A 25,665-nucleotide genomic window follows, 5' to 3' on the forward strand; every position below is an offset into this window, starting at 1 on the left:
TATACTAAAATCATTATTGTTGTAAGGATAAAGCAAATTTTATAGTTATTATGAACTATTAGATTGTTATACGAAACTCACTAAACTTTCGATACGCCCGTAGTGTCTCAAAGTACTAATTTACTTCAAAATATCAGTTAAATAGTTTCTATATATTTTTTGAAAATATTGTCAAATAATATGTATTATTTTATGATCGAATAAATTAGGGTCACATGATCACATCAGAGCCAATTTGTTATTTGTAATTTTGTTGACATCACGTAAGTGTTGTTTTGGCCATGGCTGACGGAGGTGCTCGTGTACTCCCACATTTTTGTGACTAAAAATATTGTTTTTTTTTAAAGTGTCTGTTAGAGCTCGTAACTTACTATATTATCTCAGTGGATCATTCCAAAACTTTCTCTTTTCAGGTATTTGTATTGCGGTGTGTCAGTACTATAGTAGCTTTGTTACTAGTAGATGAGTTCACTTAATTTTAACTGGACACGGTTGTCTTACCATAGGCCATTTTTTTAATGTGTAGGAGACATAATGTTTATTTAGTAAACCAGGAATGTGTTTTATTTTTGTAACTGTCTTCTAAATAGTTGTTAAGTATAAAAATGAGTGTTTTTCATGGTTAAGGGTAATGACCTTCTAAGCAACCAGAGGTTAAATTTCAGAAAAGATCAGCCAACATATTAGAGAAATTACTAGAAACTCACCTTAAGAGAAGAATAAACGTGAAGGGAAGGGGCCAACCCTTTGTTTGTAGTCTGAATTCCAACGTGAAACCTTTCCAAAATTATTGATTTAATGGTAATTAGGAAACTCAGTATTACTGACCATTCTCATCATGGTTAATGTAGTGTCAATATTTTATTTCAGACCGGTAGAATTAACCAAAACACCCAGCATATCCTATGTAATCATACTAAAGTTAACAAATATATTATAAGATAATCTCTATAGAAGAAAACTTTGTAATAGTTTACAGTGTCACATGTTGTTGTGGACCATTAGGAAAAAGAAATGTAATTGAAGAAATCTCCAGTATTGTTGCATTTTCAACCAATATACAGCCAAAGGTTAGAATTATCTCGCTTGTTATTCAATTGCGACAAGTAAAAGTAGGGTTCAGAAGATAGATTTCGATGAAATCTGTTCATTTTTTAAGTAAAAAACCTTTGGCTGCATATTGGTTGAAAATGCAACAATACCAAAGTATTCATTCCAGGTTAGGTTGGTTATTGAGTTGAGCAATGTGTTTTCCGATTGTATATTATGTATTTTAATTGATTTTGATAGTGATTTTTGTTGGAAATCACTTTTGGGGGATTATCTCAAAAATGAGCGATTTCCTACAAAAAGTCAATATCAAATTCGAATAAAACATAAAAAAGCCCACCGGAAAAACACATTGCTTAACTCGAGAGCCATATTGGTTGAAAATGCAAATTTACCAACTTGCCTTACCTTTCAAATTTTATTAAAGGTCTGGAGGAATTGTAACTTAACTACTATTTGTTTCTCTGACTTAATTGTAATAAAGACAAACCTTTGTGGGCCTGCCAGCTCAGTGCACCACTATTATCAGCTGCTTACACGAGTGCTTAAAGAAAAACAAATATCTTGGATATTATAATGTTTTTGCTCCGTACACACGAAAAACTAGTAGGAGCAATGGTAAACATGGAGCAGACGGCTAACACCAGGAGTTATTGTTCCGCTGCATTAATTTTTTCCACATGTTTTTTGCATAATAGTTAGTAATAACTACCTTACCTAACTGAACTACCTAGACATTCCGGACCCCCCGGCATGTTAAACAGAAAGAACTTACTTTAATATCTGGTACCATTGAAAGTACTGAAACTTCCTTGAAGTGCCATGGTGTAATTTTACGTTTTTTGTGGACGAGTACCTTTTGACCGAGCAGGCCGGTTGTTGCACTGACACAAACAGCAGACAACAATACGCGCTGACACATGGCAGATCTTTTGGTTGAATATATATGGTAAATAATTAATTTCTTCTGTATAAAGGCATGTAGAGAAATCATTTTAGTGTCATGAACAGTTTTATGTTATGGTTTACCCTGCAATTTCCCTCATCCTTCATACCCTGCTCATTACAGGTGATTTATGATTGTAGATATAGGAGAACTAAAAAAATACTTGTAATTAAAATCTAGAGTTGTCGTATCATTTTTATTACTTTATATCACCCAGAGAAGATCTGTGGAAAAAGTAAATGCAATCGACCAACTTATGGTGTTAGCTGTCTGTCTACTCCACTATCACAGGAGCAACAAATGGAACACTTTTGTATAGACTATTAAAAATTCTTTCTAAATTAATAGACACCAGTAATTAGTTTAGCAATTGGGTTGTTTGGATTAACATTTCACACCTGAAGAGCGTCTCCTCTCGCCAGCGAACACCTACTGTGCCACTGATAATTTGTCAAATAAGAAAAACAAACCAATCTGACCTAAATTACCTAATCTAATAAACAAATCCTGTTGGTGATCCTGTCAACAGTTTAGAAACATGGTGGTGGCGATGACATCTGCACCAAATTACCTAGTAAGGAATTCTATAGATAAACAAAAGTACCAAAGGTGCATTTCTTCCAAACTTAGTTTTTCCTGGAATTAAAGGTGCTACCACTTGCCCACTTCACGACTATGCCATGACTGCTATTTCTAATGAAAAATGCTTTGCAGTGGCTAACTGACCCCAAATGTTAACCAATGGAACTATTCCCAGCCAGCGACCAACTTACCTCCCAGCCTTTCTATACGAACCTAGCTAACCAAAGTTTAAGTAAACTACTGATGCAGGTATTCTGGAGAAATATATACATTGCTGTATTGAATTGGGTATAGACCATGTACAGTATTAATGGGGGTTATTTTCGTGGGAGGGAAAATGTTGCTCAACCAGGGTTTTTCACATAAAGTTAGCACTGTATAGGACACAGTATTATGTCCTGTAAAAATAATAGTAAAGAATGAATACATTGAAAACAATGGACATTGGATAGGTACAGTAGAAGATAAATGCATCTCTGCACTTCCTGGGCGGTCATCTTGACCTTGTAATAGTGAAAAGTTTGCATTCTTTGAAGAAAAAAGGTCTCCAATTGTGATTGTTATTCATCAAAGTGAATGGTTGTTTTTATTTATTTTTTTATAAAGGAAAATAGGTGTCAAAATGTAACTTTCATTAAATCAAGGTTTTGTTTATCAGGCATGACATATGTATATTGGGAGATAACCTGTAATAGTAATACTGTATACTTTCATCCTAGGGTTTATTGGTTCATCTTGTTCATGATAAATTATAATGCTGTATAATGAAAAATAACATTTGCAGTAAGTGGTTCATGTATATAGAAAGGATGATGAAACTTGCTGGGAAGTCGCCACGTTCACTTGTATCACCAAACTGATTACAGTATATTTTTCAGAAAATTGGAAATCCTACTACAGTAAAGTATTTATTTACCCTTTATTTTATATTCTTCTATACAAAATTTTCCGAAGGTTGTTGCTGTTGTTTCTCAGTGAAAATGAAACAGAATAGCAAAGTTAATGTCAATGAAACATTCAGACTTTTCCTGTTTATGTAAATGAAGATGGTGCCCTCCTTGATGCAGGCAGGTGATAGTATGTATTTTTATTTATGAGAAAAAATAGGGAGAACCGTGAATATGAAAAATGCTATTCCTCCACTTGATTTGATTTATTCTTGAGATAAAAAATAAGTTTTCTTCTATAAGTATTTTTGTTAGGTTGCTGGTTAACCTGGTGTTTTGTTCTTAACTCTTACAGATTTGTTTTTAATCGATTCTCAGCAAAAAAAAAAAAATGAACGAAGTTTAGTAAAGGTGTGTTCAGGAGTTGTTACCTTATTAAAGGTTTATTTCTTCTGGAGTTTTATTAAAAAGATTGTTTTAATGTACAGGTATATAGAATGCAAGTCTGGTGATGCATTAAGGAAAACAGTAACACACTTAGGCCTATAGAGGAATCATCCCATACACCACCATGGCAGAGCCCAGGTATACCAACTTCAGGCTCCAGCAGTCATCAGACAACTGCCCCACTTTTTACCAACTTCATGAAAGTCCAGTACTGTATAGTATTAGACTTTGTCTTGGCCCTTTCAACTTTTTGGGCCCTGTCTACAAATTTAAATGAAAAGTTTGTCAAGTACAGTACTGCACAGTACAGTACGTATAGATAAATTATGAAATGGATTCACCATTTGGCAAAATCAAACTAATGTACAGTATTACTATAGTATACTGTTGTAGGCTATAGCCTACTGTTAATTGTTAGTTGTCATAAATGTCATGAGGTGGTTGAGTGGATACAGCGCTCGCCTTCTGTTCTGAGGGTTGGTGGTTCGATTCCTTTGCTCTCCCAGTTTACCCAGCTGTAAATGGCTACCTAAGTTTACAACTTGGGGGAAGTCAAAGCGATCAAGAACAGGCCTTATTCCCAGCCTGGGACTGATGTGAGAAGGGTGTTATCCAGTTTGACCGTATCGTACATCAAAGGTTTTCTCCGGGTACACTGGCTTCATCCTCTACTAACACTGGACAATAAAAAAAAAAAAAATGCACGAATAGCTAGAAGCTGATAGGTAGTAAAATTATAATTACCCGTACAGTAAAACTTTAATGAATGATTCTGATCTAAAGATGTAAAGAGTGTATTTTTTCATGAAATTAAACTTTTAATTATCATTTCCTTAATTTCTTGTGTGGTAGTTCTGCAATGTATGTACAGTATATGCACTGTGATTCTGTCATGTTTATTGGTTTATAGTAGTTGAGGCAGTAGGTAGTAGGCAGATATCAAGCAGGGAGGTACTACCGCCTGGGAAGATATTGGAAGCATAATGTGTTGTCTAATGGTAGACCCTGCTGCCATATGGCATCACAAAAATTGTGACCAAGTCCCAGGTTGCTGATCTGACTTTCTGCCTCATTTACACACAATTGTAGGGTCTCAATTGTTTCTCTTACTTTGACAACACAGCATACATATATAATTTCTCACTACAGTAATACCCCGTTTTACGCGGTTCTCGTGTACGCGTTTCTACATTTACGCGGTACCCCGCCAGAACCGGATTCCCACTTTACGCGGTGCATCTACTCATATACGCGGGAAGCGGCGCAGGCAGGGTGCGCACAAGGTCGCCCAGTCATCAAAACATTACCGAGTTCTTCACCCGCCACCCACCACAGTCGGCCCAAGTCAGTGATAGTGATAGTGAGGATATGGACTTATATGGACTTTGAGGGATTTGACAAAGAGGTCCTGCAAGCCTCTGTGGTGGATAGTGATACAATTGATACAAGTGATACAGGTGAGGGCCAATAATCTGCCCTCTGCCTTGGAACCAAACCCCCATCCCCGTGTGCTCAGCCATCTTTTCTACTAATGTAAGTGTTAAAAAACCTAATATTATTGATATTTCTCTTAATTATTAATTGTGTGTGCATACCATCATAAAATTAAGATGTTATTTTTACTACAACGTAGGTATTGTGTCTGAAAAAGTGGAGTTTGGGAGTCGGCCCAGTCTCTGTTGCAATTAATCCCATATGTTCTCTTATTCCATTTGCGCGTTTGTCGTTTTACACGGTACTCCGTGGGTTCAATTAACCACGTAAAACGGGGTATTACTGTATTGATCTTTTTTTAATTTTTTTTTATTTATGTATGGTCCTCTGTTATTATTATTATTATTATTATTATTATTATTATTATTATTATTACAGTGGTCCCTCGGTTAACGAGTGCCTCGGTTAACGAGATTTCGGTTAACGAGTTACCTTCCATAAGATTCTTAAATTCGGTTAACGAGCAACCCCTCGGTTAACGAGATTCTTACGAGCCGACCTCAACAAGTTTTGGCTTGCACTGGGCGGTCAACCAGCTGTAGTATTAGTCCGCCAATTCATTAATCGGTTCTAGGGCTTAAATTCCTTACTATTTTAGTATATATCAAGAAGTTTATACTATTCAATAATTTTAAAAGTTTAATATTAAATTTTTAAGTCATTTTAACAATTATTGAACATAATTGAAGGTAAAGTTACTAGTTTAATGCGTGGCATCCAGCCTCTTAACACAGCAAACAGGCGTTAGTCTCTCTCTGTTTTCACTGGAGGTAACATCTTGCTTGAGACTCTCTTCAACTAAATGCTTTTTTTCTGTGTTTCCAAGCAAATTACTGGTCATTTTGAAATTGATTTTACATACAGTGACCCCTCGGTTAACGAACTCAATCCGTTCCAGAAGGTCGTTCGTTAACCGAAAAGTTCGTTAACCGAAACCATTGTTTCAATGGGTTTTTGGGTAATTGGTTCCAGCTCACCGAAAATTTCCTAAATTCAACAAAAATGGTAGAAAAGTTCACTTACTTTGAGGTGTGTATGTAGAAGGCTCCTGGATGATGATGATGGGATTTAGAATAGGGGTGGAGGAGAAGGAAGAAGAGAAGGCATTGGGGTGGAAGAGAAGTCACCCCATGGCGCCATTTCACCCATAAAATTTTAGCTCTCTTGGTGTAATTCAAGATTATTTTCTTTAAATCAACACTGCACTGCATTATATATTGTCAATATGTAAAATATATTTCAAAATGACCAATAATTTGCTTGGAAACACAGAAAAAAGCATTTAGTTGAAGAGAGTCTCAAGCAAGATGTTACCTCCAGTGAAAACAGAGAGAGACTAACGCCTGTTTGCTGTGTTAAGAGGCTGGATGCCGCGCATTAAACTAGTCACTTTACCTTCAATTAAGTTCAATAATTGTTAAAATGACTAAAAAATTGAATATTAAACTTTTAAAATTATTGAATAGTATAAACGTCTTGATATTTACTAAAATAGTAAGGAATTTAAGCCCTAGAACCGATTAATGTATTGGCGGACTGATACTAAAGCTGGTTGCCCGGTCAGTGCAAGCGAAAACATGTTGAGGTCGGTTTGTAAGAAATTCGTTAACCGAATTTTTGTTCGTTAACCGAATTGAAGATCCTTATGGAAGGCAGTTCGTTAACCGAGGCGTTCGTTAAACAAGGGGTCACTGTATTGACAATATATAGCGCAGTGCAGTGTTATTTTAAAGAAAATAATCTTTATTTACAACACGTTTAACTTTGAAAAGCACGTGTTGACATTGTTTGAATCCAGCATGGGGCCTAAGAGATCAAGAAAAGCGATTTCAATCCAAACCAAGCAGGAAATCATAAAAAAACATGAACAAGGCATTAGAACAAATGTGCTATGCAAAGAATATGGTATGTCGACATCAACTGTGTCGACAATTCTTGCACAGAAAGACAGATTTAAAGAAGTGAAAGTGAGAGACAAATCTACAAGTGTTTAAAAGTAGATCCCTAATTGCAGAAACTGAGAGGTTACTTATCATCTGGATTAGGGAAAAACAGATGAAAGGTGATTCAGTTTCTACTGAATTCATTTGTGAAAGAGCCAGGGAGATTTATGAACATTTAAAGACAGATCAACCTGATTCTTCAGGCACAGAATTTGAAGATTTTCGGGCCAGCAAAGGCTGGTTCGAAAAATTTAAGAAACGAAGTGACATTTTCAGTGTTGTTAGGCATGGTGAAGCTGCTAGTGCTGATAAGGAAGGGGCAGCAAAGTTATTAGATGAATTTAAAAAACTGATGGAAGAAGAAAATTATCTTCCACAGCAAGTGTTCAATGTTGTCGAAACTGGGCTGTTCTGGAAAAAGATGCCCAAAAGAACATTCATCACCAGAGATGAAGCCTCTTTACCTGGGCATAAACCCATGAAAGACCGTCTCACTCTATTGCTTGGTGCCAATGCTTCAGGGGATTTCCGACTGAAGCCTGTGCTTGTCTACCACTCTGAAAACTCCAGGGTGTTCAAGCAACAGAAAGTGGTAAGAACAAAGCTTGGAGTTTATTGGAAGTCCAACCGTAAGGCATGGGTGACAAGACATCTCTTTAATGAATGGGCTGTTGATGTGGTTTGCCCTTCTGTCAAGAGCTACCTAACCACCAATAAACTCCCTTTAAAGGCTCTTCTCCTCATGGATAATGCTCCTGGTCATGACCCTGACCTAGCCAGAAATTTGGAGTATCAATTTGACTTTGTGAAAGTGTTGTTTTGCCTCCAAACACTACATCAATCATACAGTCAATGGACCAGAATGTGATCAGCAACTTGAAGAAGTTGTACATGAAGAAAATGTTTAGGAGGTGTCATCAGGCAACTTCCAATGATCCTGAACTAACACTGAAACATTTCTGGAAGACACAATTCAACATCCTGGAAGGCACTGTGGCCATCAGTAGTCCATGATTTTGAGGGATTTGAGGAAGAAACAGAGTTGGACCAGGAGATTGTGTCCATTGGTCAGTCATTGGGCCTTGAAGAGGAGGAGGAGGAGGATGTGGAAAAGCTTGTGGTGTCTCATGAGGACGAACTTACTCCTAATGACTTGAAGCAACTGGATGAGATGTTACAGGTAGAGGCTGACAATGGTGAGGAGGAAATTGAAAATGATGACCATAGGTCAGCTAAACAGTTGAAAGATGTGATTTACTACTGGGAGAAGTTCAGGGAACTGGCTTCAAAGCACCCAGAAGTGGAAAAAACTGAATTAACTTTGTGTCATGTTGAGGACTCAGTGGTCTCCTTCTTTAAACATAAGTTAATGGTGAGGAGGACAGATGCCCCACAGACCACATTTGACACTCTTCAGTAAAAGGCAGAGGGAACAAGATGCTATCCCTCAGCCTTCCACTTCAAGAAGGAGAGAGGATGTTCATGGTGGAGAATCTGTCAGTCCAGAGGTTCCTGACATTTTCATGGAAGGTGACTCACCTTCCAAGAAGCAGTAAAATGCTTCTCCTCCACCTCCACTTCCTTCTCTTCTCCCTTCACCTCCTCCACCTCCCACTTCAAATTCACATCATCATCATCATCCAGGAGCCTTCTACATACACACCTCAAAGTAAGTGAACTTTTCTACCATTTTTGTTGAATTTAGGCAATTTTCGGTGAGCTGGAACCAATTACCCAAAAACCCATTGAAACAATGGTTTCGGTTAACGAGATTTTCGGTTAACGAGCAACCTGCTGGAACGGATTGTGCTCGTTAACCGAGGGACCACTGTATTATTACAGTATTATTATTATATTTTTATTAACAATTTTTCTGTTTTTTATTATTTATTATTTATTATTATTATTATTATTATTATTATTATTATTATTATTATTATTATTATTATTATTATTATTATTATTATTATTATTATTATTATTATTATTATGCCCCCAGGCCCTGATGTGGGTCACTAACCTGTGCCCTGGTGGGCTAATCCGTAAAAAAAAAAAAATGTAATTTTTGTATCGTCTAACTGTATGTCAATATTTTTCAGACTGTCCAGATTGGAGCAGCTATGTAAGTCGTGAGGATGTGTCAGGAATGTGTTAAAGAAGAATATCCAGACAGGGTAAGACTTGGTTACCTCTGAGAGGATATTTGTGCAGCTTATGTTGGATGGGGTGACAATACCGTATCAATTTAGCTACTCATGTTTATTATTTTAGTATTTTCCAATACAGGTAGTTCTGCTATAACGCGATAATTGTGTTCTTGTAAAATATCGTGTTATAGAAAATCGCGTAATAGAAATAACAGGGCTTATGGAGAAAATAGGGTTAGGTGCAGTTTACTCGAAATCGAAAAAATTTAGTAGTTAGCCTAACACAAAGGATAGCACAGTCTAAATAAATGTTACATTCATATCTAATAATGAAATCATACAGTAAATTTAACACTTTACCTTGAAAAAATATGAATGTAACTTGATGGGGGAGAAGGGTGATTTTGAGGTTGATAACATCAAGCTTCTCTTCAAGTGTTATATCCTTTCTTTTACGATAATCACCGGGAATTCTATCATCAGAATGCTTTTTGGAGATATTCTTCTTTACCATATTCACAGTTAATACCACAAAATTGGAGAAATAGTAAGCAAAAATCGCGTTATAGCAAACAAGCGATCGCGTTATACAAATATTGTTCCGAATTCATAAATCGCGTTAGAGCAAATTCGCGTTATCAAAACACGCGTTATAGCAGAACTCACTGTACTGTACACTAATTAGTCCAATACTGTACACTAATTAGTCCAATATTGCACACTAATTAGTAAGATGTCATGTAAAGTCTCCTTTTTTCCATAACATTGCTCTGTATTGTATACAGTACAGTCAGTTCTGCTATAACGCGATAGTTGTGTTCTTGTAAAACATCGTGTTATAGAAATTCGTGTAATAGAAATAACAGGGCTTATGGAGAAAATAGGGTTAGGTGCAGATTACTAATCGAAATCGAAAAAAAATTGAGTAGTTAGCTTAACACAAAGGATAGCTTAGTCTAAATACATGTTACATTCATATCTAATAATGAAATCATACAGTAAATGTAACACTTTACCTTGAAAAAATATGAATATAACTTGATGGGGGAGAAGGGTGATTTTGAGGTTGATAACATCGAGCTTCTCTTCAAGGGTTATAGCCTTTCTTTTACGATCATCACTGGGAATGCGATCACCAGAACGCTTCTTGGAGATATTCTTCTTTACCATATTCACAGTTAATACCACAAAATTGGAGAAATAGTAAGCAAAAATCGCGTTACAGCAAACAAGCGTTCGCGTTATACAAATATCGTTCCTCTATTCATAAATCGCGTTAGAGCCAATTCGCGTTGTCAAAACACGCGTTATAGCAGAACTCGCTGTACTGTACAATACTCACCCTTCTCATACTTATTCTCTCACATACTCCATTCAAACCTTTTTTACTCATTATTTCTCATTCACACCCCTTTCACTCTCATTGAAATAATGAATTGCTTTAAGTTAAGAAGAGAATAATGTGAAATTAATAGTTAAGCATTATTGTGGAAAAAATAAAGAAATACTGGGGACAAACTCTTCTGTTGTGGCTTGTGGTAAATTTGTTGCGCACTTTATGTGTGATTATCATGTAAAAAACATAACAGTATTTTCATTTCACAAAAATAGTGATATGCATACAGGCTAATGAGAATTGAAAGAAAGAATCACTTATCCATCTTGGTTGAGCTGAATTTCACCTTTGTGGTGGTTCAGAGTGTATGCGCAATTTTTACGATGTATGAAAGTTCTTAAGAAACATACAGGGTGTTTCAGAAATACTTTTCATAATTCTGGGTGTGTATTCTTGGGACATACATGAGGATAGATGACTCCATGACCATAGTGTCAATTCACCACAGTTTCAGAGTTATAACACATGACCGTTGGGGTTGAGATGTGATAAAATCTACAAAGTATAAATTAAATATCCAGTGTTTCAAGTGAGTTTATTTACAATCATATGTAATCTGATATGGGTTTTACATTAAATATTCAAATTTTGTCCCTCTTCCTGAATGCAGGTTTCAGACCTATAGATTACACTTTGTTTTTAATATGACCCCACATGTAGAAGTTAAGGGAATTTATGTCAGGTGATTGAAATGGCCATGGAACAGGGATGCAATGTCCTATCCACCTGCCAGGATACCCAACATTTTGAAATTCGGTTGTTACTCAAGCAAAATGAGTTGGGGCACCATCAGGCATGCACCACAGCTGTTGACTTTCCTGATGGGGCATATCCTCAAGCATCACTGGCAAAGTGTCCCTAAGAAAATGTGTATGTTTCACTTGTCAGTCATTGGGGTATCAGATATGGGCCAATAAGGTGGTCGCTAATAATGCCAGTCTAAACATTGATTGTGAATCTTACTTCATGAGATGTATGTGTCAGTGCATGAGGATTATCAACAGACCCACTCGACTGTTACCACTTACTATAAATAGGGCTTGATAATTTACTGTATGTTTATGTCCATAGACCTGTTGCAGTCATCCCCTACCCAATTTTGTGGTATAACTGAAACTATGGTGTATTGACACTATGGTCATGAAATCATTTATCCTTATGTACAGTCGGGGTCAAAAGTCTTGAACACTTAGCAATATCTGGCATCTACTTCTGAGTTATACACATATGATTGGGATATACAGTCACTAACTACTTGTCATCACATATTATGCCTGAACCACAAAATGGGATAAAACTCTCCTTAATACCTAAGATCTTTGGGTACTTACTGTCAGTGTTCAAGACTTTTGACTCCGACTGTACATCTCAGGAATACACCGCCAGAATTACGAAAGTTATTTCCGAAACACCCAGTACAAGTATATTAGCTTACAAAAATGAAGATATGCATGCAGGCTACTGGGAAACAAAAGAATAAATAGTTTATCTACTATAGTTTGGATTACCCTTGGTGAAGATCTCCTGTATCTCATGAAGTCGATGGTTCCAGATCACCAGGAGATTGAGACGAATATACTGCACTTCTTGGTGACGACAGTACAGTATTTGTACTGTGACACAGCTATTGTGCGTTTTTTCCCAGCTGAGAAAAGATGCCCCAGCCCCCTCTTCAAGAGTTACAGCTGATTGGCTGTTGCAAATCTGTCCGATTTCGTCCTGAAACAATGATGTAATTCTTAATGAGTTTATTCATAATTGTTGGGATGACCGTTTCAGACGAGAAAGATATTTAGCTAATTATAATTATAAAGATACATAAATTCATTATGTCAAACATGAGCACATAGGAAGTCTATCAGAAATCTTATGCATGAATTAACTGTTAAACTCTGGTAACAAATTCATGCTTTCGAAGGCTGCATTTAATATATATTAATTTTTACCCATAATAAGGCATACTACGACAAATTACGTATCAGTAAAACTACATTATGCAAAACTAACATTTTAAAATCTCAGAATCACTGAAATATGTAGTTGTTCATTGTTATATTTCCCGCCTCCGCTGAAGGCTGTTCGCTCGAGCGGCCAAGTCTTATCACACTCATCCACCAATTTTCAGGGGCCGTGTATTATTACAGTGTGATTCTGATATTTTAAAATGTTAGTTTTTGCATAATGTAGTTTTACTGATACATAATTTGTCTTGGTATGCCTTACTGTTGGTAAAAATAAATATACAGTGGTCCCTCGGTTAATGAACATAAGGGTCGTTCCAGAAGGTTTTTCGTTAACCGAAAATTTCGTTACCCGAATCCATTGTTTCAATGGGATATTGGGTAATTGGTTCCAGCTCACCGAAAAGTACATACAAAGTAAAAAAAAATGCAGTAAAAAACACTTACTTTGAGGTGTGTATGTAGAAGGTTCCTGGTTGATGATAATGATGGGAATTTGAAGTGGGGGTGGAGGAGAAGGGAGAAGAGAAAGTAGTGGGGATGGAGAAGAAATCACCTTTCAGGGGACCCATGCTTGATGCCGTCATTTCACCAATAAAATTTTAAGTTTACTCGGTGTAATTCAAGATTATTTTATTTAAATCAACACTGCACTGTGCTATATATTATCAATATGTTAACTAAATTTCAGAATGACCAATAATTTCAATGTAAAAATGCAAAAACATTCAAGATACCAACAAAATAGATGTTCACTCCATTGTCAACAAAGCAAAACTGACGCCTGGTGGCTGAGTCAAGCTGTTGATGGATGCACAGAAAACTAGTTCCCTGTACTGCATGTATTATCAATATGTTAACTAAATTTTAAAATGACTAATAATTTTATTATAAAAAATGCAAAAATATTAAAGAGCACAACTTTCTTGATATTTGCTCCACTGGAAACGAATGTAAACATAGAACAGATTACTGAATTGGCATACTAGCCGATCAGCTGATTAGCTGATGCTCACAACAAAATGTGTTGCTCGTAAGGAGTTCGTTAATCGAAGTTTTGTTCGTTAACCGAATTGAAGATCCTTATAGGAGGTAATTCATTAATCGAACCGTTCGTTAACCGAGGGACCACTGTATATTAAATGCCTCCTCCGAAAGCGTGAAATTGTTACCAGAGTTTAACAGTTAATTCATGTAAAAGATTTCTGATAACTTTCTACGTGCTCCTGTTTGAAATAATGAATGTATGTATCTTTATGTAATTTAGCCAAATATCTTTCTCGTCATAAACGGTCATCCCAACGATTATGAATAAACTCATTTAGAAATACATCATTACTTCAGGACGAAATTGAACAGATTTGTAACAGCCAATAAGCTGTAACTCTATACAGCTCCTCCCCGACTTACGAGCTACTCGACTTACGTCCACCCGCACTTACGACCTGCCTCAGTTGCACCAAAATTTGGTCAAATTGCGTATTTTCAAGTCCCAAAGTCAGTACACTGACAAAATTTTCATCTGCAATTCACTTTAAAATGGCTGGCAAGCTTAAAAGTGAGTGTTTTGTGGTGATGAAAAGAAAAAGAGACCCCCATTTTAGATTTTCTATGTATTATTTAAGTATTTCCGACTTACGACCATTTCGACTTGCGACCTGGATGTCAGTCCCTAACCCCGTCTTAAGTCGGGGAGCAGCTGTAGTGGTACAGGGGTGATGTATGGGGACTTAAAGACCTAGAAGGCACAGTCTATAAATCCGTCACTTGGCATGCACTCTTAAAAATTTACGCCAAAATCTTGGCAGCCTGTTGGTTTATCGCAGTCTCTTTTATGGACCACTCAACTGGATTTTCACAGTCAAAAGTTTAAGCATAAAAAGGAGATAAATTTCTTTGAGATGCAATTGCACAAGTGAAAAATTACACAATTTCAGTATATTAAGATGTTGTACATGACTACTTTGATAAGTATTACTGTACAGTCGGCCCTTAACATACGCGGGTTTATAATACACGGATTTGCAAATACGCGGATTGCCCCGCCGGAGGAATATTCTGTACATTGAAGTAATTGAAGTACATTCAAATCGCGTGCCATTCAACTCGCGCGCGGCACCGAACACGGGACACCGCCCGCTCCCGCAACCTCACACACACACACACGCATAGCTCTCCCTCACTCAGTCAGTCTCGCTGTAACCACGCTTGTGTTGACATCAACATTGTAGTTGCAAAAATATTACATTTCCGTGAGTGTATTATATGAAGCACAGTATGAATAGAATATCACTAATATAAGAGTGTTTTAACCGAAAACTACTAAAAAAACGAGTAACATATCTTGAACATCGGAAGGTTAGGTAAAGTCTTTTGTTTTCATGTCGTTTATCCTAATTAACATTGAAATGCATTACGTTTCAGCAAAACTACTATTTATTTCTGAGAATATGGAAATGTAATATTTTGCTGAAATGACGTACGTATTACAGTGAAAAGTGACGAAAGCAATGACTCGCTTTCTTTCGTTCAAAAGATGTTACCGTAATCGCTTTTCGAATGGTTTTCAGTTAAAAAACTGTTGTATTACAATAATATTTTATCCTAATTCACTTGTGATGCAACAGTTTTTTTAACTGAAAACCATTCGAAAAGCGATTATGGTAACATCTTTTGAACGAAAGGAAGCGAAATTCATTGTTTTCGTCACGATTTTATCCCACTTTCCACTAATACGTACGTCATTTCAGCAAAAATATATTACATTTCCGTGAATGTAGTATATCAAGCACAGTATGAATATAATATTGTAATATAACAGTATTTTAACCGAAAACTATTAAAAAAATGAGTAACATCTCTCGAACATTGGAAGGTTAGGTAAAGTCTTTTGTTTTCGTCATGTATTTTATCCTATTTTATATTGAAATACATCACGTTTCAGCAAAACTACTATTTATTTCTGAGAATATATTCATTCAGGCACAGTTTAGATAAAATATACATGTGCTGTAACATTTTTTTAATTGAAAACGATTCGAAAAACATGTACCCTCTAGCCCTGTTCAAGGAGAAGACTGGGAGGAGCTGTTTGGTGCTTAAGACGATGACAAGGAAAATGATTTTGATGGATTTTAATGAAAATATTCAGAAAGACCCTGGCACTGTCAAGGAAAGTGGCTGATGAAGGCTTCCAGGACATGGCAGAGGACGAGATTAGGGAGCTAATTGAAGAGCACGACACTGAGCTGACCGAGGAGGATCTACAGGAGTTAGTAGACTCAGGCAAGGAAGAGGAAGCGAAAGGGAAAGAGGATGAGGAAGAGCACCAAGAAATAACGTTGGAGAAGTTGGGGGAGATGACCAGGAATATTGAGGCACCTGGCCTATAGTATGGACCCCTCCATGGTGCGTGCCCTGAAATTCATGCGAGGGATGGATGACGTTTTCGCTCCATACAAAAACATCATGGAAGAAATGAAAGAAAGAGATGACAACTCCCCATCATCATGTTCTTTGATCACCGAAGGAGAGATTTTACACCATCAATCACTGGCGGCAGTGAGGAAGCAGCTGAATCCACCGTCGCCACCACTTCACCACCCGTTATGGAATTGAGTGACGATGAGCCCGATGACACCCGTCCTGTCGCCGAGGATAGGTACTGTACAGTAAAGTGAAATTTTTATCTCTTTTTTTTTTAATAGCTTTTCTTGCCATGTTTATTGTTTGTAAAAATGCACAGCACAGTACAGTTCAGTACTGTACATAGGAAGTGGCAGTGCAGTTATTCACAAAACATTTGTGTTCGTTGTCAGCAGTAGTGACGGTGAGGAGGGAGCGAAGGGAGCAAGTTGGGAGGAGTGGTGACCTTGGACGCGGGAGCAGGGATGAGTGGAGATGCCAGCCAGTACATTACATACGGGTGTATTATTGTAATTGTTTTTATAGCTATTTTTGCATTTTAATATTAAATATTGTACATTACGTTTCAACAAAACTACCATTTATTTCTGAGAACATGGAAATGTAATATTTTTGCTGAAATGATGTACGTATTACAGTGGAAAGTGGGATAAAATTGTGACGAAAGCAATGACTTTCTCTTTCTTTCGTTCAAAAGATGTTACCGTAATCGCTTTTCGAATGGTTTTCAGTTGTGGGATTATAAGGCTAATGATAGGATAGAATATTATTGTAATACAGTACGAGTACAACAGTTTTTTAACTGAAAACCATTCGAAAAGTGATTACGGTAAAATCTTTTGAATAACGAAAGAAAGCGAAAGTCATTGTTTTCGTCTTTCCACTGTAATATGTACGTCATTCCAGCAAAAATATTATATTTCCATATTTATTTCTGAGAATACTTATATTCATTCAGTCACAGTTAAGGTAAAATATACTTGTGATGTAATATTTTAATGAAAATACGGTATCGTAGTTTTCTTTTGTTTCAAATTTAATTAACAAAGATTGATGTTTCAAATGTAATGAACAAAAATTTATGTACAGTATCTATAAATAAACTTTAAAAAATGAATACTTTATGTTTTACATCGTCCTGTGCATACCATACCATGCATTTGGCTACTTTGGGCTTGCTATGATGACGCAAGAGATCTGCCCTAGCAACTGTACCGACACTCACAGCTGGTGGTGTGTTGGTGTGTCATTTCCATTGTTTACTGGTAGTTACTGGTAAATATTTTTTAACCTAACGAAACTATTACCCGTTTAGAGGTCGACCCCCATTTTTTGCCAAATAATTTGGTCTTAAAAACTTGAACTACACACAGGTATATACGGTAAATAAGGACATGGGAGGACCAAGTTTTTTTGGGGGGGGGGGGCAGCACATATACGCGGATTTTTAACATCCACGGGTATCTCTGTTACGTAACCCCCGCGTATGTTAAGGGCCGACTGTACTCTTCTCTAATGTATACTGTACCCCAATGATAGCATGGTTATACAGAGACTAAGAACAAAATCGGAAAGATTGTTGTAGCAATTAGTATAAGTGTTACATTAAGTGTTCTGACTATGGAGTCTGAATTTATCGATTATAGACTGCTGAGCTCTGAATATGAGGAGAAGAAGAAATTTGATATACAATAGTATAGATAAAGGAATTAACACAGTGTTATGCTTAAGGAAATAATGGCTCAGCTTTCTGAGGAGTTATTATCATTTCTTAACTAGTAGGTCACATGCAGGGTACAATCTGTCTGGACTCTGGAACGTATTTGGCAAATCTTCAAGGGTGCCAAGGCTGTGGGCACAAGGATACACTCAGTGTTGTCGATAGAACCACCTCAAGCACCCAGGATTCTCCACAAGAAGTTATTGAATATGACCGTAAGTTTTCTTGGCATTATGTGTCTTTCATTCTGCTGTTTCCCAAATTAGTCTCGGTACAGTATTTGAAAATAAGATGTTAAGAACAATGAAACTTGATGATGTAATTTTATTAGGATTTTATTAAATTATTCAGAAATTTGATCCTTTGCACAATGCACCTGTGAATGCAATTTTATGAGTATGATGTACTCTACATAGATTCATCCTATGTTTTTAAGTTAGGTATCCTGTAATGCTTTGCCATCTGCAGCATGCAAAAGTTTTTCATATTCCATAGTGTATCTCAATAATATTTCTGTCTACCTGGAGATACAGTACACAGTAAAAATATGAAGTTGTTGCCAGTGAACATATTTTAAAAGTTGGTACAGTACTACCCTGTGTATTGATTTTACATTGTGCAGTATATATACCGTATACTGTATATAATAATATCTCCGTCAGTCAGAATCCTTGTAAACCGGAATACTCATTACCGTAGCTGGAACTGTCCAATACCCGGAATTGAAATTGGCTTGGAATTTTTCCAGAAAAATTGTCTCAATTCCGGGTCTGTGAACAAGTTTCTGAGGTTGAAAATCAGGTGCATTTTCTAAGAAAATTCTGGAAACTATAATATAAAACTATAAAATAAGAAAACTGAAGTGCATGGGTGTGTATGTGTGGGAAGTGAACACATGTGTGAAGGCACTTAGCACTGAGCTGTTACTATGACTGCATCTCGACTCAGCAGTCACCACCCACCCAGCTCCTCCCTCAGATGTGACGTCACAGCATACTGACACACACACACACACGTCTCGGAGTCAGCTGGTGACTGCCCAGGTGATCTGTGTCGCATTACCAAGAGGATGGTTCAAGTGTGTAAGGAGATATTTTTGTACATACAGAAATAATGAAGTAAATACATACTGTAATAGTAATACTGTAAATAAATATAACACTGTGAGGTTGAGCTGATGATGTGAGGTGACAAGGCACTTACACAGCAAATACATTAACAGCACTACTAAACTATTGTCTTACAACATTTTAATTTCTAATTTAAAATTAATTGATACATGATGGCTTGATTTGAATAAGTTTGCACTTAGAAAACTGATCAGTGAATAAATCAGGGCAGATGGAAATGCATTTTACACAACAATAATATTTACTGTATTAAGTTCTGATAAATACACTACAATATTATTTACTAGTGCTCAAGACAGATCCTGTGGTAACCACAAACCCTCTTGAGCAGTGACAACAATGGTGCTTGTGAGATGATGAGTGCTGGCAACATTATTAACGAGAGTGGATCAGCTGTTACTGCTCTGTAAACAAGAGACTGTGAATATATTACGGCACAATAGCTTCTGCTACTGATCGGCTCATTAGCCGTTTGGGCAGTCGGTCACGTCTCTGTTACGCACTGTTGGCAAGTACTGGTTTGGGATTTTGGGGGGTTAATTAATAATGTTTTTTATGATGATTTAATAACCCTGCACCAACTGAACCTAAATAGTATGGGAATTATGGTGAATTGCATACTGTTGTTATAAAGGGATCGTGGGCTGCCATGCAGGAGGTGGTGAGTTGTCCTCCCTCCCTCCTCCATCGCCTCTTAAAATAGTTACTACTGTATAATGATAAGAACATCTGTGGAAAAATTGAATGAAGTTGAACAACTTCTAGTGGTAATGCTGTTCTCAGAAATTGCTAAAATTTTCTTATAGCCTCGTGGGTAGCTGAATTTCATTCGAGAACCTTGAATAAAGGGTTACTAATAATTTTTTTTGAATAAGTGAATTTGCAAATACGGGTATGAGGGGATAAGTGTATCATGATTTTGGCTTTGAAACTTGCTTAAATTTACCCCATTTCCATAAGGTTGAATTTAGAGTCTATCGAGAATTTAGTGGTCATAATTTACAAATACCATCTGGGTGAATTTCCACAACCTGTGTTTCCATGATGTGGAGGATGCAGGTACCTGTATACATAAAATATCCGTGCGCTTACAAGGTTTATAAGGAATAATATCCGTGGAGCATGTAAGTCTTAACAGAGAATGATTCAAATCTCCTGCTATACTGTCACTCATCCCACATACCTCTGTTGCACACTCACTCTCAGTCATTTTACCTCTGTAAACAATGCCTAACCTCCCACAGTTTTTTATTGCTTTTCATATGCATTCTTGAAAAATCATGGCTATTGTTTTAGCCATGAATTTAAAGCTTAATGCTATCTTAAGTGTTGTCCTTAAAAGGAAGTGTAGCAGCTATGGACTGAACGTGAAATTAGATGTTATTCGTTGGAAAAAAATTTGTTAGTATGTAATAGACTTCTCTCATGCTCATCAGATTCTAGATTATAAATGATAAAAGGTATAAAAAAATATGTGAACTCATTTTGAGTGTCATTTAGAATCTTATGGTCCCAACCAAACCCTATTCCCATTACGGATTTCTTATGGCAAGAAATTACCGCTTTAAGTGGCGGTTTTCCGGTCCTTGTTAGCCTTGGATAATGAGGACCCCTGTACCATGTAGATTATACTGTACAATATTCATTACCAAACAAGATGTGCATTTTGTTGATCTGGATTAGGGTGAAAAGGAAACCTTCCCCGTGCATGATCTCCATACACTTTAGTAAATAATGCTCTGCTGAGTGTATCATGTAAAATGAGAACTTACATGTGCTTTGACTTAAACTGCATCGAGTGCTGTACAGTTATTGTAGTGTTGGTACTGTACTGTATTAGATTACAGTACAAAGAAATTTCAGCAGATGGAAGGAAACTGGTAGTACATAACTAACAAGCATATCTTAAAGAATATATTTCGTGACTAGTTTCTTACTGAGTTACAATAGATGTGTTTGTAATACTAACTTACCTCATCTCCTTAACATCATTTACTCATACATGTGCTGGATGACTGTGCTGTTCTTATTGCAAAGTCATTTCAGTGTATTGTTGGGTCACATTTTTTTATTGCTTAAAAAGGTCAAAACAACTTAGAGTAAAAATAAATTTATAATAATTGAAACATAATTGTCAGCTATTTTTAAATTGTTTTCAGTTATCATTAGTGAGGAAATAAAATTCTAATACATGTCATCTGGTAAATGTATATTTTGGTGGATGCCAACCTGAAGCCACTGAAAATTTTGATGTCTACACACTTGTATAACTTCATTTGCAGAAAAGATGGAATTTGATCGGACAGTTTAAGTAAGTTTTGTTGGGTCTAGAATTTTTTATTTTTTATATTATTTTTTTTTTTTTTTTTAGAATAATAAAATAAGAAGGAATAAGAGAATTTCATGCACATTACCAGACACCTGAACTTGTTTTAAAGTAAGAGGCATCGTTAGCAGGTTATTATTGAGTGGTGGGTGTAGGGCTAGTCATTCTTTTCTGTTCAGGTCAGGATTAACGCTTCTCTCCTGGGAGGATAGCTTAAAGTTACATTATAATATCTTTAGTAAATAATGAATGAGTTTGATAAATTCTTTAAACATCATCATCATCAAGCCATTATATCTCAAGGTTTAAAAATATTTTCAGATGTTTGTGGGAATTGTAATCATGTGATTGCTACTCATGGCCATCGTTTTTGGGTGGAAGATGACTATCAGTATTATGAGATGAGCTGCATGTTGTGTGGTGAGGCTGAGGATACCCGATCTTGCTTTCCTGATGATCCACGCATGGAAGTCTCCCTATTTTAGAAGTATGTCATCAAACTCATCACCACCAGTAGAAGCATTTGAGGCCAAGCTGTGAAAATTTTGGTGTAATGTATTTGAGATCGGATATATACTCTCTTAATTGATATGAGGAAACCAGTAGCAATAGGTGAAATTAAGCCATCTCTGTGTGAGAAAATTCTTGCTGGTGTTTCCCCAGCCAAATAGGGGAGGACCGTCACTTTTGCAGTGTAACATGCTTGATGTGTCAAGTAAACGAGAGAATTGTCTCCTAATTTGTGTCATACATATGATTTAGTTAAGAACTGTAAATGTGTTTGGCATCATTGTTAATCATGCTGGGTGTCTTAAGTGTAAGAGGTCTAATACAGTGACATATGTACAACACAGTACTTTAGTTACAAATGTATGTGTGTGTGTGTGTGTGAGGTCATGTATATATTGAGGAGATTTGATTATTTGTAGTTTACTGAAGTATATAAGCCAAAATAGTGATGCACAGTCTCTTATACTGAGCACAACAATTTATAAATATATTTAAAATGTCTCCATGGATATTACATTAAAGAGTTGATTTTATATAGTATTGTGTAATGAATATCTAAACTGTATTCATTCTGTTGTAGAGGATATATATTTTTTATATTGGATGTCATCATTTTGCTCAATAACTGATTATACAAATAGATAATCAATTGCATTGTTAGAAAATTTTTTCTCTTCAAGTGTGAATACTTGACGTAGTTAGTTCTGGGTTTATAGTATTTGTAATTCATTAAAACTAGCAATATGTACCAAGTTAGTCATTAGTCATTCTATTAAATCTTGTACAATCACCATTTTTATTTTGAATTTTTGTCAACCGTGCTGTCAGTATAATATATGCAGTATGGTTGGTATCAGAAAGGCAAGGAGTGTTTTGCTGTTTTTTGTCTTGTTTATTACAATTTTGGTGGTGCGTCAAGTTGGGCACCGATTATCAGTCAAGGAAGAGGTTAGGGAAAAGAAGACTCCAGTTATGAGGAATCCATTAGAAGATTTGGTTGTCATTGTTAGAGAGTTTGAAAGTTTTGATAATGATGTAGGCGAGACTGTTGATTCTGTTCTCAGTGCTTGTGGTGCTGTATGTAAGATTCTGGTGGTGACTGATGACACTGTATACCCACCTTTGCACTTAACGAGACATGTGTCATCGGTGGTTCTCAATCCAGGGTTGCTCAGGCATCGTCCAAATCTTCGAGGTTTCTTAACTGGTGCAAAATATGTCCTCCTTTTGCCAGATGGTGCTCGGTGTTCGTCGTCTACACAGTTAGTGGATCTCATACATTTATTAAATACTGGAGATTCAAAGGTTGTAGCAGTAGGTGTAGGTGGCTCACCATTAATATGCCACCGCTACACTCTTAACATACAAGCATGGACACTCACAATAGCTCCTGCTCCCCAAAGTGAAGCTTGTGATGCAGTTAGTGGACGTGCAGCCTTGCTAATGAAAACTAGCAGTCTTTTACAGCTGACTCATCCTCTGGCACGCCCTGTCGCCCTGAGTATTGGTATCCAAGGTGCAGCACGTGCATGGAAAGTGCATGTTAGTCGGGGTGGTCTGCTTGGGGAGGGCCGACAACTTTATGCCAATGACCACCTACAGTGGAAACGAGACACTGTTGAAGAGGAACGGAAACGTGCTCTTTTTGCTGAGTTAGGTGTTAAAAAAGTTGTAACCACAGGTGGTAAAGTGCTTTGGTATGGATGCAGTCGTAAAACACCTCGATGCTTTCCTACCGTGATAGATGATACACCAGACTATCTGTATGTGGGACGCTGGACGCCACCATGTTGCTTAGAAGGGTTAAGAACCACTGCACGACATGTCTTCCAGGTGCTAAGGGGATGCCGAGCACGTTGGTGGCTCGAGGGAGGGTCTTTGTTGGGTGCTGTACGAAGTGGAGATATTATCCCCTGGGACTATGATGTAGATGTGGGCATTTACTCTCAGGATGTTGATCGTTGTCCACAACTGAAGGCAGCACGTTGGCAGACATTAGAAGATACTGATGGTTTTGTGTGGCAGAGAGCTTCAGAAGGTGGGTTTTTCCGAGTACACTACAGCACTGCAAATCATTTACATGTTGATGTGTTTCCATTTACCCCACGAGGGGGCACCATGACACGAGGTGGTGCTTGGACCACGGGTCATCGTCAGGATATAGATTTTCCAGAGCACTTCTTGAGACCACTTGCATCGGTGAATTTTGCTGGAGTAATGGCCTCAGCACCCAATAATGTCCGAGACTTTCTTGAGCTCAAATTTGGTGCGGGAGTGATTGAAACTCCTCAGTATCCCAATCCAGATGTTCGCCTTCCACATAATATATCAGTGCTGACTTAAAGGTAATTGTTCCTTTGATAAAAAGTTATGGGTTGTTTTTATTGGCCTCATTTTGTGATTTGTTTAGGCTGGTGCTGTCGTGTACATAAATAAAACGTACAGTGCTGTATTCTTTTGTCAGTGATGGATCTCATCTCTTTTATGTACAGAGTAGAGCTACTGTGTTGTGTTGTCTTCCATTCGTGGCTAGTTAAAAGTGTCCTGATATTAGAATATTTTTTTAATGAACCTGCTTACTTCCATGCAATCAAAAATTGTTGATTTAGTGTATGAATGTATTAAGCTGTGTAGTTGCTTTTGATTTTCTTTTACCATAAGTATGGTGCAAGTCAATATATCTTATCTTTGAAGACCATCATCACCGGGTACATTCATGACCTTCGATATGGTCAATCCTATCTCTGGTAACAATGGAAAGAATTTTATACATATTTCTATGAAAAGTGCTGATTGATCTGGTATCCATAGGTTATTAATTTTAGTGATACAGTAATTGTTTTTTATAAGAATTTTTTACAACTTTTCTATACCACTGTTTTATCTGTTGTTATTTAAAAATTCTGTCTTAGAGTATAGGATGTAGCAGCCAACATTAGGAACAAGATTCAAAAGTTATCAGGTGTGGATTTGTAATGTATATTTCCTGTACCTCAGCCTGGCAAGTTAATGGACTGCAGTGATGTACAGTACAGGTGCTCCTCTACTTCAGAAAGTTCAACTTACAAACTTTCAGAGATACAAACATCATCACTGAGGGGAGTTACCTGCCAGAACAGGTGTTTAATGTGGATGAGACTGGATTATTTTGAAGAAAATTCCAGATAGAACAAACATTACCTAAGAGGATAAGAGTGAGCCAGGATCTAAGGCTGTATTAAAGGGTATAGCTGTACTAAATATCCATAATCTTTTCATTTTTTACAATATGTTTGGTATCTACAAGAGTAAAGTTGGACTTACAAACAATTGGACTTACAAACAAGCCTCAGGAATGTAACTCGTTCATTAGTAGAGGAGCACCTTTATAGGTATTTTTTGAAATGCCATTTTTCACTTTAGATTTTGAGGTACAAAACTACAGTACTGCAGTTAAGCCACTGAATAAGCTTCCCTTCATAGTTACCTTTGATATTAGTTTGCCATGGAAAATCTCTCCTCATATGCCATTTCCTGTTTTAAACCTAGTGAATTATCCAAACTATGACAGTAGTGAAATTGGACATCTCTGATGTTACCTTCCATAATTCTAATTTATTTGTCCTTATTTTTAAGAATAAGAAACAGGTAATGACAATTCTCAACTGCTTTGATTCATCATCTATTTTACATTATTCATGTCCACTTACCCTTTGCACAT

General features: G+C 36.7%; 2 protein-coding genes across 2 annotated transcripts; both read left to right on the forward strand.

Moving 5' to 3' along the window:
* Nucleotides 1–275: 275 nt before the first annotated feature.
* LOC121874116 (protein Churchill-like) lies at nt 276–22,758 on the forward strand. The gene is made up of 4 exons (XM_042378067.1): nt 276–413; nt 9,449–9,523; nt 18,073–18,214; nt 21,777–22,758. The coding sequence occupies exons 2-4, from the start codon at nt 9,485–9,487 to the stop codon at nt 21,938–21,940; spliced, it is 345 nt and encodes a 114-aa protein (XP_042234001.1). The 5' UTR covers nt 276–413; nt 9,449–9,484; the 3' UTR covers nt 21,941–22,758.
* A 41-nt stretch (nt 22,759–22,799) lies between these two features.
* Nucleotides 22,800–25,104, forward strand: LOC121874115 (fukutin-related protein-like). The gene has a single exon (XM_042378066.1). It carries the CDS (start codon nt 22,809–22,811, stop codon nt 24,306–24,308), a length of 1,500 nt encoding a protein of 499 aa, XP_042234000.1. The 5' UTR covers nt 22,800–22,808; the 3' UTR covers nt 24,309–25,104.
* The last annotated feature ends 561 nt before the right edge of the window (nt 25,105–25,665 follow it).

The sequence above is a fragment of the Homarus americanus genome, unplaced genomic scaffold (assembly GCF_018991925.1).
Source record: "Homarus americanus isolate GMGI-L3 unplaced genomic scaffold, GMGI_Hamer_2.0 scaffold49667, whole genome shotgun sequence".
Taxonomy (NCBI): domain Eukaryota; kingdom Metazoa; phylum Arthropoda; class Malacostraca; order Decapoda; family Nephropidae; genus Homarus; species Homarus americanus.